The sequence below is a fragment of the Oryzias latipes genome, chromosome 11, assembly GCF_002234675.1.
Source record: "Oryzias latipes chromosome 11, ASM223467v1".
NCBI lineage: Eukaryota > Metazoa > Chordata > Actinopteri > Beloniformes > Adrianichthyidae > Oryzias > Oryzias latipes.
Genome location: NC_019869.2, coordinates 26,807,915 through 26,824,822, shown reverse-complemented (window position 1 = coordinate 26,824,822; position 16,908 = coordinate 26,807,915). Strand labels below are relative to the sequence as shown.

Here is a 16,908-nt window from a genome sequence, read left to right as displayed (position 1 = left end):
CCACTGAAGTATTTATTAAAGAGTTACAATGAGACAGGGACAACGGTGGAATTTAATAACATGCCTGCATCCATTATAACAGACAAACATCCCATATAAAGGATGTAAAGATGGACACACTGCAAAGACTGGAATGATGAGGAATCACAGATACTTTGACTACCAGTAAACCTCATCAGACTTAAAGTGATGCAAATGACATTTTTGAATAAAATCCTGCTTCTCCGGCAACATCCGGGAACATGTACACCTCTAAGTAAATTTGCATTCATTTGTGCTTCCCACACTTCGTCGTTCCTTCTGTTGGGTTCTGTCTGTCGTCATGGTCGTCCCAGCTCTCCTCTTCTGTCGGCTGCTCGCTCGCTCGCGCCTCACTGGAGGTTCGCCTTGAGCAGCACTGCCTCAGATGGACACAGACTCAACTGTCTGCACACAGTCCAGCCTTTTGCTGCTTCCAAAATGTGTCATAGTACGGCTCTGCTGTGATCAGTAAACCTGTTGCTGCTCCATTCTCCAAAGCTGTGCTCGGTAGCATAAACATCGGTGTAACAACTTCTCACTGGGACACCAAAACAAGAACTAAGTCGCAAAAACATTGGACTCTAAAAACAGATCTTGGTGAAAAATGAAGATACAGGCTGTCAATGCTTTTTTCTTTCATTCTGCCACCTACAGGTTGTCATGTGTACAACCGTCTGGCTCTGATGGTTTGGGTCAGTGTGAGTGCTGGACTGACACAAGTCTGACCAGGAGAGCAGATGTGCTCTATCACACATCAAGACAGATCTTCTGGGAGGATGCTGCAGAGAACAGCCATACTTGGGTTCTGTTCCGTCAGAAAATCATCTAAAACGGATTTAATAAACATTTGCTGCTAATTTAGCCAAAGATGCCAGTGAGCAGCCACACAGTTAAACAAAGGTTTTCTGTAAGAACTCACCTTTTCCTGCTCCTAACTCAAAGTAATCATACTTTCTTTCTGCTAACATTTGAGTCCTACAACATAAAGACACCTGACTAGACTGACAGGTTATTTTACTGTTTTTTTGATGAATTTGTTGCCTTTTTGAATTTTTGTCTTTCTTGTGAAACACTGTAAAGTTCATTTTGTTCCCTTTAATCCAAATTTAAGCCCACATATAAGACATAGAAAATGAAATACTGAGAATTAATTCCATTCGGCTCATTATCCTGAGTGTAAAAAAAAGGAAAAGGTGTGGGGGGGGGCAGCTCTGTGGGCTCCATCGTTCATGAAAGGAGGACGTCATCCCCGCTGGGCTGTGTTTGGCTGACACGCTGACCCATCTCTGACAGTAACCCCAAAGGTGGGATTGTGGTCTGTCACGGTTCTCATGGCAGAAACTTTGAGCTGAAGCCACATTTGCAGGCTTCTGTTTTCCATGTTGATGTGGAATTTAGACAATAAAATCACCAAATGGCTGTAAAAATATTCCAAATACACATGCACTACAGGTACTGCTCCAGTGCACGTGTCATTTGCACAGAAAGACAATGTTAGACTGGAGAACAACAACAGGACATACAAAGAAAGAGTGATTGCAGAGAGAACTCTGGATCCTTTTGTGGTCCTGCCCCCCCGAATGGATAGCAGCACCACTTGGTTTGACCCCACAAGCCTTCCTGGACCCCTCCACCCCCCAGTGTCTGCCTGTTCTTCAGCTCCACTTCTATCATGAAGTGCTGTGTCCTTCAGAATCTGCAGGTCAGCTTTTATCACTGCAGAGGGACAAACACTGTAGACAGCAGTTTGAATGGAAGAAGACGACTCCTTAAATGAAACAAAAGCACCGATCCCACATAACTTCTGTTCTTTTGACTTTTTAGATTCAAGTAAAAATTCCCTCTTAACCTTTGCTGTGTTGCTATTAGAAAGATGGGTTTTATTTAGATTTGGCTCAGCCTCCATCAGGTGGAGTTCACATTTAAAATACTAAAATCCTTCATTCTCCACCTGCTTTTCCCTGATGGTTATGCAGTAAAGTGCTCTTTCCGCCAGTCTGCGGCGCAGCAGTGATAAATGAGCAGAGCAGAGAGGGCCAGGTGGAATCAGAGTGAAGAGCTGATGCAGAGCCAGGAGGGAGGTGGAGGTAATGAGGAGCAGGGGAGCTGGGGGGGGGGGCGGAGGATGGGACAGGACTGTGGAAGGAGGGAAAGCAGGAGGAGTGGAGCGGCACAGAAACAGCATTAGGACACGGTGGCAGACAGCAAGGATACAGGAGAGCAACAGAAGAGGAAGATGAAGAGGAGGAGTTGGCAAAGCTGGTGAAAAGTCAAAATAGAGCTGCATCCAGGCTCACACTGCCTCCCACACAGCCGTGTACATGTCTGACGAATGAGGCGCTGGTTGGGTCTTTTCTCATGGTGTCTCTGTGGAGCACAGCATCCGTCCGTCCGACTTTTCTGAGAGTTGTTGTCAGGATGAGACCACTTCATTAAGCAGGAGGCCTGAAGAACAAATGCAGCCTTATCTGAGGCTGAACATTTCTGATCAAGTCCCTGCTCCTTCATATCCAACCTCTGAAAGGAGCTGCAGCAGCTGAGGAGGTGGGAGATCATCCACTCTTGAACTCATCTTCATCTTAAAATGAAGACATTCATTCATCCTCTGGTTCACCACATCTCTTCCTTGTTTATCAGCTAAAGAATTCAGATCATTAAACAAGTGTAAATATTGGACAAAAATATAGCAGATAAACATAAAATCCAGCTTTTAAATAACAGTAAAGAATTTTTACTGGTCCTGTGTGAAAAAATGACCCCAATGACCCCAAAAAGGTTCACCAAACCTTTGTAAGGTGAGTTCCGTTTCTGCAGCCACACCTCACTTACTCACGGCAGACAAAGGGAATTCAACCAAAAACTCTCAGACCTCAGAAGCGAGACGTCTGGCTGCATCCATCCATCCACTTCCAAAGCCAACTTAGACCTGCTCAGGTTAACGGGTTGCAACCTGATCAGGACTATCCCAGCCATTGTCAGGTACAGGTGTGGTACAGTTCTCCAGTCCATCACAGGCCCACACAGATACCCCACACACTCATAGTCACAGCTTGGGACTATTTAGATGAATTAATGAACCTATGAAGCATGTTTTGGACTGTGGGAGGAAGCTGGGGAAAACCCACACATGCACCAGCAGAACCAAAGCCCTCTGGCTGTGATGCCACGGTCCTGAGCACCACACTATGCAGCCCACACTCTTGTAACCAAGAGCAATTCAGCAACAACTGAGAAGAAAAGATGCATAAAGCCATTGCTGCTTTGAGAACAGAGAAGTGATTGCATCATCCATGCGTGAAGAAAACATGGAGTGAACCTTCAGTAGAGCAGCTGACCAATCAAAATGAGTTTCCCACAAATCCTCCAAGAAGACAGAAAAGACCCACAGCATCAGGAACTGCAGGCCACGCTTACCTCAGTCAGGTCAAAGTTCACAGCTTCAAACAAAAGCATCCAGGATGGCAGAGAGCTGAGAACTGAACACCTTCATGAAACGCATGACAAGGAAAGAGAGGAACTGCATGTGCTTAGAGACAACATAGACGCGGGGGGGAAGAGCTGCTGCACGGGTGGAATAAAGACAAATGGAGGCGTGCAGACGGACCAACACAAACTAAGTTCTGGGTTTGCTCAGCTTGTTTTGTTGTCTGCTAACTGAATCCCGGACCAACGTATCCCCACAGCTTTCCAAAGTTTGCAATCTCTGATCCAGAAGGGACATTTATGTTAGGAGATCGACCCCTGCAGTTCCACATTACGGTTGGGAGTCAGCTGTGGAGTGGGCAGAGCAGCTGAGCTTCTGCAGCGGCGTTCAACGGGCCTCGGTCCACTTTGGGTCTCAACAAAAAGCTGTCTGAATGTTTGGAGCTCTGATTTTTGACAATCCATTCAGTTCTCCGGTGGGTCAAGAAGAATTCTGGTGCGAGCCTTCTTCTCTTGTTTCTGGGGATGGCTTCCTGTCGGTCTCAGGCTCTGAAAGACACACAGGTAATGTACTCAAAGCAGGTCAGAGGTCAGCTGCAGCTCACAATGCATCAGCTCCCCTTTCTCCTCATTTCTGCTGCTACAGTGATGTAACCCTTGTGCTAGCCTAGGCACTTTAACGTTAGGAGTCGGGTCATCTAGACCCACTAGACAGTGCTCTGAACCTTTTTTCTTCAATGATTTGTGATCTTCACTGGTGTCCATGGATTACATGAAATCTTTCCACCTTTATCCACCTTTGTCATGGTAGGGAGAACACGTCAATGGAAGGGCGGGGGGGGGGGGTCATCTAAGATAGAACAAGGGTTAAAATTTCCCTTTTAGCACTTAAGGATCTTCCACCAATTCAACAAAAATGGAGTACTCCTGAGATTTTTAAAACTTCAAACTTTATTTATTTTGTTTGGTGCTTTTCATTCAGTGCTTTACATAAAAGCAAATAAAATGTTCATGAAAAATGAAAAGTGTTTAAAAAAAAAAAAATTAGCACCCCTCCCTCCCCCGATTCCTCCCTCCACCCACCCAGTTCCCCCAATACTGTATAACCCTCCTATGAAAACTGAATAAAGACTAAAGAACTGCAGCTCTGATGAAACAGTCTGGCTCGGTTCTGCTGTGAAGAAACTGTATCATTCCAAGGCCCAGACCGACCACGGGGTCATCGCCCTACACAGGGCAGCGCAGGGTCCACTCTACAGCTATAGGCCACAGAGCAGGACCCCAGCCACTCCAGTGAGAGCCAGCACCACTGCAACAGCACCCCCCACAGGCGGAGCCAGTAGTGCCCATGAATAATGAATTCCCACCAGGAGGCACGGGAACTAAAAAGCATTAAAAACAAATATAAATTTAACTTAAATACTGTGCCCAAAAATGATGATATAATGAGAAGTATATTAAAAGAATAATCATGTATATAAAAAAACGATAAAAACGTTTTACTTTGAGCCTCTTCTTAACCCTTGTGCTATCCTATGACCCCCCCCCCCCCTTACATTGAGGTGTTCTCTCTACCATGACAAAGGTGGATAAAGGTGGAAAGATTTCATGTAATCCATGGACACCAGTGAAGATCACAAATCATTGAAGAAAAAAGGTTCAGAGCACTGTCTAGTGGGTCTAGATGACCCAACTCCCAACGTTAAAGTGACTAGGATAGCACAAGTCTTTTGGTCCTCACCTTAGGAACAACTACAGCCTCGTTTCCACTGTGCGGTACGGCAAGGTACGGTCCGTTCCAGTCCGGTTTAGAATGGTCCAGGAAATTTAGGTGAGTGTTTCCACTCAAGGCAGTGCATGCAAGGTGTGGACCGATTGCATAGCTTTGTGTCATAGTAGTGCGACAACAGCAAAAGTAAAGCTATCAACAACATCAACAAGGTCATACAGCAGCTCCTTTTTCTCCGACTGTCTTTTGGTACTTGGTATCTACAAAGCATTTTTTTTAACTTTTCCTGTCCAACAGCTGGGCAGGCAGATGAGAGCTGAGGGCCTCTTGTGTTGGACATATTTTATTTTAACAATAGGGGTTGTTAATCTTCAGACAAACCAAAGGTATGTCTGAATAAACCCCTTTTGGAATTGAGACCAAACCTTATTCATTTTGATCATGTTTGAAAATCTTTGGTGTTGGACCGTACGGAAGAGGGAAGAAGAGAGAGGGATGTTAGAGAGAGAGGGGGGGGGTAAGAGGGTGATAATAGGAGGGGGGGGGATAAGACCATGAAGCAGCATAGAGCAGCAAGTTTACTGGTTGTTTATCATTACGGTACGGTTCAAATGTAGTACAAAAAAGGCGGGGCCTGTCCACACACACTCAAATGTTATCGACACACCTGCTAGCTGCAAAAATGTCCACATGTCAACATGTACACAAAACAGTTAGTGTTCACATGCGTACTCATGCCCTTTCAACTAGTTTGAAATATTTCAGTCATTAAATCATGCAAACTATTAGTGCAAAGGTGAGCTAACACCTGTGCTCAGGTGAGTGTTTATGCTTTTCTAAAATGGACGGTGGAATGTGAAAAGAAGGAAGGAGAGTGCCCAGCCACCCCCACACCAAGACCCCCGCCGCAGCAGCAGCGGCTGCCGGAACCCCCACAACGCCACACGGCAGCAGGCAGGGAACAACCGCCCCCCACGCGACCCAATCCGCCACCCAGGCCAGGGCCAGCAGGGAGGCACGGGGGGAAAGAGAGCGCCGCCCCAGCCCAACCAGGAGAGCAGCCCCCCCGCCACGCCGGGAGAGGCCAACGCAGGGCCCCACCCGAGAAGGGCGCCCACAGCCCCAGACGAGCAGCCCATCACCACCCAGGAGTTCTGGGCATCCCCCCGCCCCAACCCCAGGTACGAGCCAGGACCCCCAAGGTAGACCCGCTCCGCACTCCAGGCAGCCACCCACCCGGCCCACGGTTGGTCCAGGGAGGAGCAAGGCAGGGGCCAGCCGCCCCCGCACAGGAGGGGAGCACCCCGGGGAAAAAGGGGGCCCACCAGGGGTGTTGTAAATTTGGCCCGACCAGGCTCGGCCACAGTTGGAGATTTGGCGGGGCCCAGCACCCAGGGGCACCCAGGGGCAAGGACCAGAATCCACCCCCCAGGGACACGGACACCCCCGGCTCAGGTGTAATGTGAACACCCCCCCCCCCCCCGCGCGGAGAGAGCACGGCCGCGCCCAGGAAACCGGGAACCAGGGGACACGGCCGCCGTTGCCAAGGGCCCCGTACCCCCCACCAGGGAAGGGGTAGTGGACAGATGGTCCTAGGTCCCACCTTCCGTGCAAAATGTGTGTGCATGTATGTGTGTTTGTGAGGGTGTATGTGTGAATGTGTGTGTGTTTGTGTTGGAATGTATATTTTGAGGGGGAGGGGTGTGTTCTAAGGGGGGAGCAGTTAAAATTGGCGGGTAGGGCACTGAGGGGACATCTCCTGATTACTCGCAGTGATGTCCCCTCACCCTCCCCACCAAGGGGCCCCTAAATGTCTAAGGTGCGGTTAAAATTGGCGAGTAGGGTGCTAAGAGGACATCTGCTGCTTGCTGGCAGTGATGTCCAAGCACCCCCTCTACCAAGGGCCCTACATGTCTAAGGTGCAAATAAAACCGAAAGAGGGGGGCCCCACTCCATACAGCAACCATGGGAGGGGGGGACCACTGCCCGGTCCCCCCCCCCCCCCCAAGGCGCATCGCAGGCTAAGCCCCCCACCCCCTCACCCTAAAATGAGGTTATATGAGGATAGGGGGTAAGTTGGGGACAGCTGGTAGGCTGTCCCCAGCCCCCTCCCCCCCCAGCATAGGGGCCCGGCCCCCCCAGACCAGGGGCCCCATCCCCGGAGGCGCCGACACCCCAGGCCCAGCACCACCCACCCCACACAGAGAGAGAGGAGCCAGAAAGCGCCGGCCCCCCGGAGCAAGCCCAGGCCCCCACCCCCAAACGCCGGCCCTAGAAGAGCTCTGGTCAGGCCTCGACGGGACCGAGGCAGCCAACCGGCCGGGGCAACCGCCGATTGCCTCAGCGGAGCCCCCGAACCGTCAACCCACCAAGGTCCCGTACCAATAGTGGGCTCCCCCTCTCCCCCAGAACGCCCCCCCACAGGACAGGGCCGACAAGCCCCCCACCCCACCCCAGACCCCGTAGCCGAAGCGGATGACACCCAGAGCGACCAGGGGTCCCAAGAGGTATCTACAAAGCATTTAATGCTGCTTGAAAGAAGAGTAGAAAGAGGAATATGCTGATGCTGGTTTGTATGGAGTAAGGAATCTGTTTAAAAAACACCTATTCATAAGGACAAAGTTGCACAAAAATTGATGCTTTGTCCACAACTATGCAGAAAAAATATGAACACAACATTAAGATTTACGTTTAACATGTCTGTTGTGAATCCGATTTGTCTTTGCTTTGAATACGACTTATTTTTGTATGAATATTCTGAAATCTTTACAGTGTGAGTTTTATTTTAAAATTATTTTTGTTTTGAGTTAACACATGATTTATAAATTTTTTAGTCTTTTTTTATGAAATATATTAGTTCCACATTGTCAGCTGCTGCACAGGGAAGGTAATTAGTGTGACACACCCTCCCTTCACCACGGGGCACCTGCCCCTCCTTCCTCAGTTTAAATGAGCACCCCTGCTGGTGAGTTTTGTTCTCTGCGCTCTCCTGATGTTTTAAGTTAGCCGTTGCAAAAGTGATATTAGCTTCTTAAATATGTTAGAGTTTGATGCTAATGCTATAAAACTGCTGTCGAATGGTTTACATTTATTTCTAACTATCTTTTAATGTGGTTTTTAACACCAATTTTGATTGCACTATTTTCTTTGATCATGTAGGACGCTACACTCGTGTAGCTACACTCTGTCCACTAATGCCACGTTTTTGTACTGATGTGAAGGCATCACAGTGGCCGGATTTGTGAGTCTCGTCCTCCTGGATGTGAATCGGTGACCGCGCTGAATTTGTTACACGCATGCATGCGGATTGAAGGTTTTTTATTAAACGAAAATTAAATAGAACTTTTTAGAATGTTATTGTTATCCCATTTGGGGGAAACTATATTGTCACCATAGCTCTGTTGAAAATGAAATAAAATAGATAATAATACAGCAATCTCCGGCTGCGTCAGTGCAGGGCGACAGGAGCTGATCGTGTAAACACCAGCGGATAGTTTCAGGAAAAACCGCTATGAAAGCGGTAGCATGCCACTTTACTCATTAGATGTAAAGAAAAAAGAGGGGCATTTCTGTTATAATTAGTTGATATTAAGAGGATAACTAAAGAAAAACAGCTAAGCTAACTGACAGCTAAAGAAGGCTAACTGGTAGCCGACCGTTGCTGCTGTAAAAAAGATAAAACAATAAATAAATAAACAAACGTCAATAGGATCAGAATATCCTACTTTCTTTCTTTTTTGACATTTTTTTAAATTTCTTTTTAACTATCGCCACGGTCGGCCACCAGCTGTCTTACATTAGCTATCTTCTTCCACTTTCGGCTTCTCCCATCAGGGGTCGCCACAGCGAACAAGTCGCATGGTAAATTTGGCAATGTTTTACGCCGGATGCCCTTCCTGACGCAACCTTCTCAAACCGGGCTTGGAACCGGCACAAAGGTTGAGAAGGGAACAGGGAGCAGCCCAGAGTCGAACCCTGGTTTCATGGACGGAAGGCGCCGCAAACCAGCACGAGCTAAACCAGATACATTAGCTATCTATAGTTGGCTATTTGGATTTAGTTATTTTCCATCCATTTTCTTAACCCACTGTTTCCCTTTGGGGGTCACCGGCAACTGTTGTGCAAAAGCAAGGTACATCTGGACAGGTCTAGGGGCAGAAGTGAGTGCACCTCCCTGCCTGTCCCGGAAAAAAACTGGCTGGCGAAGCAGGCATCCTGCGCCCCACTTCCCTGCCGCCACTGGCCGGCGGGCAGACGGGCGAGTGGAAGCAGCAGGGAAGCGGGGGTCTCTCCACCACCTGCTCTGTTTTGTTCATTTTGTTTTCTCATTATTATCATCTCATTTTTTGACAAACATGGACTTTTTTACATCTAATAAGAGGAATGTCTGCTTCCCACCACCACCACCACCACCCCACTTCCAGGTCCGGTGCATTGTTTATACGATCAGCTGTTCTGGCAACAAAAAATGCATCGGGACAACACTGTATTATTTTGTGCACAATTTTGTATTTATGCGTATGTTTCTTATTGACAGTTATCTTACCCTGTAGGTTTGGTGCTTTCTTTTGTCATAATGACCTTCTGCCAATCAACCGGTTTGATTGTGCGACAATAGTAGCTAGGTTAGTTAGGGTTAGTACCCTAACCTGTCCGCTCCATTTTGCTACGGACCTACAAACAACGGAGGCCCATAAATAGTATGTTTTGGTCCGGCATACTGATGTACAAGCTCCAAATACCGAACACGACCGGACCGCTGAGTGGAAACCAAGCTTAAGAGCCCAGAGACTTTTTTGGTAAACCAGAGAGCAGGGTATTAAAGTAACGAGTAAAAATGAAAGAACACATCAGCACCCTTTTGCTGGCGACAGAGAGGAATGGGCGGACTCTGGCCATGTTTTTGAGATGATAAAATCCTGTCTTAACGACACTTTTGATGTGTGAGATAAAATTCAGCTCAGAGTCAAAAGGTACGCCCAGGTTTCTCACACAATGAGAAGGTTTAAATTCTTTAAAAGTTTAGGTAAAAGTATCTGTCTACAGTTTTGTCCTGGCTGAGCTGTAAGACGTTTTCTAAAATACAATTGAAGTGTTCATGGTTATCAGGAGACACAGCGACTTAAAGCTGGGTATCAACAGCGTAGCTGTGAAAGTCAACATGGTCTTCTGATGACATCCCCAAGATGCGACATGTATAAAGTACTGATCGTAGAAGAGACAGCCACAAAAACCTTCCTGGATCTTGAGGAGCAGGTCTCCATACTTGATTGGAAATTTAGATTTTGTCCAAACAGCTTAAAGCTGCTCCTTCCCCATCACAGTACCTCACCTGCCCTGAGGTCTTAGGTTGATTATTGCAGTAGGCGATGCAGGTTCAGTCTTAAACGTTGCTGCGCAGTAGTCCCCCCTGTGGATGCTCAGGAGTACTGCACTCTGAAGAGTTCTTGGCTTTGTCCTTGTTGTTGTTGGGCTCGTTGTCTTTGATGATGTCATACTGACGACAGAACAAGACGATCACTCCTAAAAAGAGAACGACACCCAAGTTACCACCAAGCCCTCTCATTCCATACGGTCGCCATAATACATTCTCTGTCTAACTTCACTAACCACATGATCCAGTTAAATGGATTCCAGAAACACAGCAACGAGTGTTCTTAGGGCTGGGCGATATAGAATTTATTATGTCACCATATGGTTTTTCATATCAAACGATAACAATATAATCTAAATAACTATTTTTGTCAAGTTTGAACACTGATCACAAGAGAAATGTGTAATCCTCAGAAGGTTGTTTAGATTGCAGTATTAATTTCCTATCATTAATTGGTGTTATTTCCTGTTTTAGAAGGAACATGCCTCCTGTTTTCTACTTGAACTCAAAATTAATTTGAAAGTTTGACCAGAAAAAGATGCAGGGTGGTGGGCCATGAAGAACTAGCTTGGGGTAACAAACTGGAAGTGCAACAGACAAAAACAGTTTGTGTTGGACTTTAAACTATTGTGACTCCATCCTAACAGAACTTTCCTGCTTTTTTCCCCAAACAGACAGTGTGTGTCCTTGCTGAAAGCTGAAAGCACCTTAAAGTCCTCATACAGAGATGCCTGTTTGCTCCTTCATAACTACCAAGTCAGAGACCTCGCTTGTTTTCTGCTGTGATAAATGTGAAGTACTGAGGAGGAATATTACCTGCCCACATGACGAGCACCACAACAATGATGATGAGCTCTCCAGCCCTCAGCTGGGCAGCCTGACCGACCTCCTCCATTGTCACCTCGTCTAGAGAGAGAGAACACACAAGTGCAAGTGAGAGTCAACAAAGAGCCTTTGAGGATGTGGCCGTTCACAGTGAAACTCCCAGTTTACTGAAATAGCAGGAAAAGATTTCAAAAGTCAGAGCGGGTGACATGAGGGCAGAACGGCCTGCTGGTGGAAACGCTCCACTCAGGTTGGTGTAATTAAAGCTAAGTGGTGTAGAGGTCTGCAGAGGCTGAGGAGGTGGATCCCGATCCAATCGATCACTGTGGGTTTCTCACTGACAGCTCTGAAACATGCTCTCAGATTTGGACACAGTCTCTCTATTTTTCTCAGCCTTTGCTGGCTGCAGTTTTCAGACCTGTTCTTTGTGAGAGACGGACCAAAAATAACCAGCAACAGGGAAATCCAAGAAGCAGTTCTGTCTGTGTGCTATCTTAGATGACCCCCCCCCCCCTTGCATTGATGTGTTCTCTCTACCATGACAAAGGTGGATAAAGGTAAAGAGGATTTCATGTAATCCATGGACACCAGTGAAGATCACAAATCATTGAAGAAAAAAGGTTCAGAGCACTGTCTAGTGGGTCTAGATGACCCAACTCCCAATGGTAAAGTGCCTAGGATAGCACAAGGGTTATGGCTGTAAAACTTCTCACTACACACTTTCTAAATGTTTCTCAGACAGACATTACCATTTCACACTTTTCTCTCTCTCTCTTTTTTTTGTTAACTTGTCCTGTCCAACATCTGACCAAACACATCAGAGCTGAAGGCCTCTTCTGTTGGACAGACTTTACTGTTACAACAGGGGGTTATGAATCTTCTGACACACAAGGTGTATATTTGTATAAACCCCTTTTGTAAAGGCAAAGCTTTATTTATATTGATTATGATTATTGATTATGTACTTTATTTTATTTTTTGTCAAACTGGACAAAAAGAAGAAGAAAGCAGACGAAAGTAGGATGTTAGAGATGGGGGGGGGTGAGGTACCAAAGATGATTGTAGAACCGGGGGGGTGTAAATGTTAGTCAATCATGTCAACATGTACACAATGCTACTACAGCTCACACACACATACTTATGCATACAAACACACACATGTGAAGCATTTCATTCTGTCGCACATACTGTTGAGATGACACCTGTGCTCAGGTGAGTGTCTGTGTTCTACTGTGGTGGATAATGGAATGTGAAAATAGAGGGAGTGCTCGGTCACCCCCATACCAAGACTCCCACCAAAGCAGTGGCGGCAGCCGGGGCGCCACCGACACCCCCGCGGTATAGCAGATAGAGGAAATCTGCCCGTTGGGCAGTCACGTCCATCACCCAGACCAAGGCCAGCAGGACCGCCACAGCGGCCCCCAATGCCAGAGGCACAGAAAAGCCCCGCCTCTTTTCTCTCTTAAACTCTCAAAGTTCAAACCTTCATAGAAAAATAAGTCCATTTTAGAACAAAATACAGAAAGAGCTGATCTCTAATCACAGGTTTATGAAGATTTGACAAACTGAAGGTTCTGTACATGAGACACAGCATGGAAGACATTTAAGACTACAGAATGCAGAACACAATGTGATGAAAAAAACCCAAATCAGCAAAACAGTGAGACTGCATTATAGTGAGGGAAGACTGTTGAAGCTGGTCCATTTGTTCTAAGGACGACAGACGTTCTTCTCTGTTCCACGTGCTGCACATACAGGGAAAGCCACTGCAGGAGGGGCGGATTTGTCCCTAAAGTCCAAACTCTTTAGCGTTTGTGTAGATGAGCTGGGCATGATGTTCTTCATATCTCTTTGGTCTAGCTTGCCTTAAGTCTCCTGTTGCCATGGTGATTATTCTGAATTAAATCTGATGCCTTTGGCATGAAAGAAGAAGTTGGTGGGTTTCTACACTAGTTGATTTAGAAAGGTAACATGTTTCTGTTTCCACGGCACACCTCTGGCACACCTATGACTGCTTTGAGGGCGTTAAATCTCCGTGGCAGCCCTGAAGAACAGAATCTGTGCAAATGTAGAAGACTTTTCTCCTCTTTCATCAGCAGACAGCCAATAGGATTTGCTTTACGGGTGTTTGAGGCAGGAAATATAGAGCTATGACTAATACCAGGTCAAACTTTTTGTTACCTGTTAAAAAATCTCAAAAACTGCAAACTATTAATGCTTATAAATATTTTTTTAATACCAGAGATATCACAAGCCGAGTTTCCATGGGCAAAAGTAATCGGAATGAACGCCTGATCGGAAAGAAAATGCGTCATGTAAACGCGCCGTTCGGAATACTCTGCCCCGGTCAGACTCATTTGGATCAGAATTTCTTCCCGATGGAGATATGTGGGTTACTGATCGTTTATCCGATCGTGTGTCACTACTGCTCTGGTTTACGTCACGCATAGACGGTGTTTCGCTTAGAGAAAGCTATGGAGCGCATACGGGACCGACCAGCTGCTCTGTGGACGCCCCGTGAAAAGCGCCGCTCCACTCTCGCCCCGCTGGCTCTCCCCTCTCTTTCACCCCTCACGAGGGAGATGCGGGTAAGGAGCGCTTCGTGACCCCCGACGCTCACTCGGTCCACTGGCACTTGAGTGAGCAGAGGAGCTGGATTAATAATTTTGTGTCTGAGGGGGGGAGGAGGCTTGTTCGGTGTGCGTGTTTTTTTGTGTTGTTTTGTTATGTGTGGGAGAATTCAGACTGCGAGCCGTCCCGCCGCTCTGGGTTAGCGGCTGCAGGACTCAGCAGAGCCGCCAGCTCACGCAGCGAGTTTGGGGAAGCAGAAATAAATGTCGCTCAGTCCTTTTCAACACTACTGCGCATGCCCAAATGATTCATTCCGACCGAAAGTGTGACCCACGTTTCTTCTAATCGGAAAAAGGTTTTCTGATCCCATGTGCACGGGTGAATTTTAACCCGACAATTGATCCGATCAAGATATTCTGCCCATGTAACCGCGGCTACTGGTGACACCAAAATAACACACATTCTTTGACAGACCCAACTCTTTTCTGTTTAAGCCAGGGGTTGATGTCACGTGTCACACAATCTCTTCTCATAATGGTCATTTTCCCCCTCTGAAGGGGACCTGTATAAATACTGCCACTTTTCCGTGTCGGCCTTCATGAACGGGCGATTTAAATGAATGCGCACTGTAGTAAAAAAAAACTATGTTTGCCACAGTGAAACGGAGACGTTGTAATGATCCTGCATTTCTGGTGAGATGACGGGTGGAGCGAAATGAGCGAGTGTTTGTGGATGAACTCTTTGAATGTCAGCCGCTGCAACGCCAAAAACATCACCAGGAAAACCAGCTGTGCAGTGTCAGAAGTCAGAACGTCCCGTGGTTTAAGCGATCAACATAAATCAGCTGATTTTAACACAGAGAAAAGCGTCTTTTCATATTGGCTTTGCATCGATACACAACACATGACTAACATAAAGGGTTGCATATCAGAGCAAGGCTGCTTTTCTCCTCTTTTCTCCAGGTGTGCCCGCTTTCTCAACCTGAGTCGAAGCCATGCAGGCTTACATCCAAGAGGAGTTAGCAAAGGGCTTCATTCAACTGTCAATATCTCCAGCCTCAGCCGGCTTCTTCTTTGTTAAGAGGAAAGATGGTGGTCTGAGGCTGTGTACTGACTACCCCAGCCTTAATGACGTGACTGTGAAGTACCGTTATCCCCTGCCTCTGGTTCCTGCATCTCTGGAGCAGCTCCGCACAGCTCACTTCTTCACAAAGCTTGATCTGAGGAGTACAACCTCATCCGCATTCGAGCACGGGACAACAGGACATTGAGTATCTGGTCAACCCCTTTGGTCTTTGTGACACCCCACTGTGTTCCAGGTGTTTGTCAACAACGTCTTCCCTGACATGCTGCAACACTTGTCTACATTGACGGCATCCTGATTTACTCTGACATGTTTGAGGAGCACGTTGCGCATGTATGTAAGGTGTTACAGCGGCTAGCTGATTGAACACAAACTGATGCATCAAAAGGGGAGACAAAAGGGAAGACATGCGAGTTACACAAGACCTCAGTTACATTTCTGGGTTATGTGATCAGTGCGGGGGGCGTGGCAATGGATCAGGGCAAAGTGGAGGCGGTGCTGCAGTGGTCCCAGCCGACCACAGTGAAACAGCTGCAGCGGTTCCTCAGAATGACCAACTTTTACTGGTGCTTCATTCGTGGATTCAGTACGGTGGCAGCCCCACTAACCTCTCTACGGAAAGGCACTCCAAAGCCACTAATCTGAACTCTGGTGACTTCCAGACGCTGAAACAGCGCTTTAACCAGTCACCCACCCGCCATCACCCGGACCAGCAGTCAGTTCATTGTGGAGGTGGATGGCTTTAACACAGGGGTCAGAGCCGTGCTCTCATAATGCCAGGATCAGCCAGCCAAGACGTTCCCTTCTGCCTATTTTTGCAAAAAGCTTTTTGACGCGGAGGGAGACGACACTGGAGCTGCTGGAACTGCAGCAAGCGTGAGCCTTCTCCAGGACAGAGGTGCCACAACACGACGTACACTCATAGGCAGGGCCAGGAGCTCTGCCGGTGTGTGAGTCTCCTCTTCCCATCCCATCCCATTTATTTTATTTGCACCTTAGACATGTAGGGCCCTTGGTAGGGGGGGTGCTTGGACATCACTGCCAGCAAGCAGCTGATGTCCTCCTGGCACCCTACCCGCCAATTTTAACCGCACCTTAGACATTTAGGGCCCCTTGGTGGGAAGGGTGAGGGGACATCACTGTGAGTAATCAGGAGATGTCCCCTCAGTGCCCTACTCGCCAATTTTAACTGCACCCCCCTTAGTACACACACCCTTTACTCCTCAAAATATACATTCAAACATAAACACACACACATGCACACACACACCCTCACAAACACCCACACACGCACACACATTTTGCAAGGAAGGTGGGACCTAGGACCATCTGTCCCCTACCCCATCCCTGGTGGGGGGTACTGGGCCCTTGGCAACGGTTGCCGTGTCCCCTGGTTGCCGGCTTCCTGGGCCCGGCGGTGCTCTCTCCACGCAGGGAGGGGGTTCACATTACACCTGAGCCTGGGGGGTGTCCGTATCCCTGTGGTGTGGGTTCTGGTCCTTGCCCTTGAGCGCTGGGCCCCGCCAAATTTCCAACTTTGGCCGAGCCTGGTCGGGCCATGTTTACAACACCCCTTGTGGGCCCCCCTTTTCCCCGGGGTGCTCCCCTCCTGGGCGGGGGCGGCTGGCCCCTGCCTTGCTCCTTCCTGGACCAACCATGGGCCGGGTGGGTGGCTGCCTGGAGTGCGGAGCGGGTCTCCCTTGGGGGGTCCTGGCTCGTACCTGGGGTAGGACGGCGGGATGCCCAGAACTCCTGGGTGGTGATGGGGTGCTCGTCTGGGGCTGTGGGTGCCCTTCTCGGGTGGGGCCCTGCGTTGGGCCCTCCCGGTGCGGCGGGGGGGCTGCTCTCCTGGTTGGGCTGGGGCGGCGCTCTCTTTCCCCCC

At 48.0% G+C, this 16,908-nt stretch overlaps 1 protein-coding gene across 1 annotated transcript in view; it reads right to left on the bottom strand.

Moving 5' to 3' along the window:
• Positions 1-16,908, bottom strand: part of LOC101175250 (fibronectin type III domain-containing protein 5) — a 28,899-nt gene that overhangs the window by 623 nt on the left and 11,368 nt on the right. Inside the window, exons 4-6 of the mRNA XM_011481366.3 lie at positions 11,364-11,453; positions 10,506-10,696; positions 1-3,993 (exon numbers count right to left, since the gene is read on the bottom strand). The exon at positions 1-3,993 is cut by the window's left edge and continues 623 nt beyond it. Coding sequence (XP_011479668.1) covers positions 10,557-10,696; positions 11,364-11,453 — 230 coding nt within the window. The 3' untranslated portion in view covers positions 1-3,993; positions 10,506-10,556. The remainder of the gene's footprint in view (positions 3,994-10,505; positions 10,697-11,363; positions 11,454-16,908) is intronic.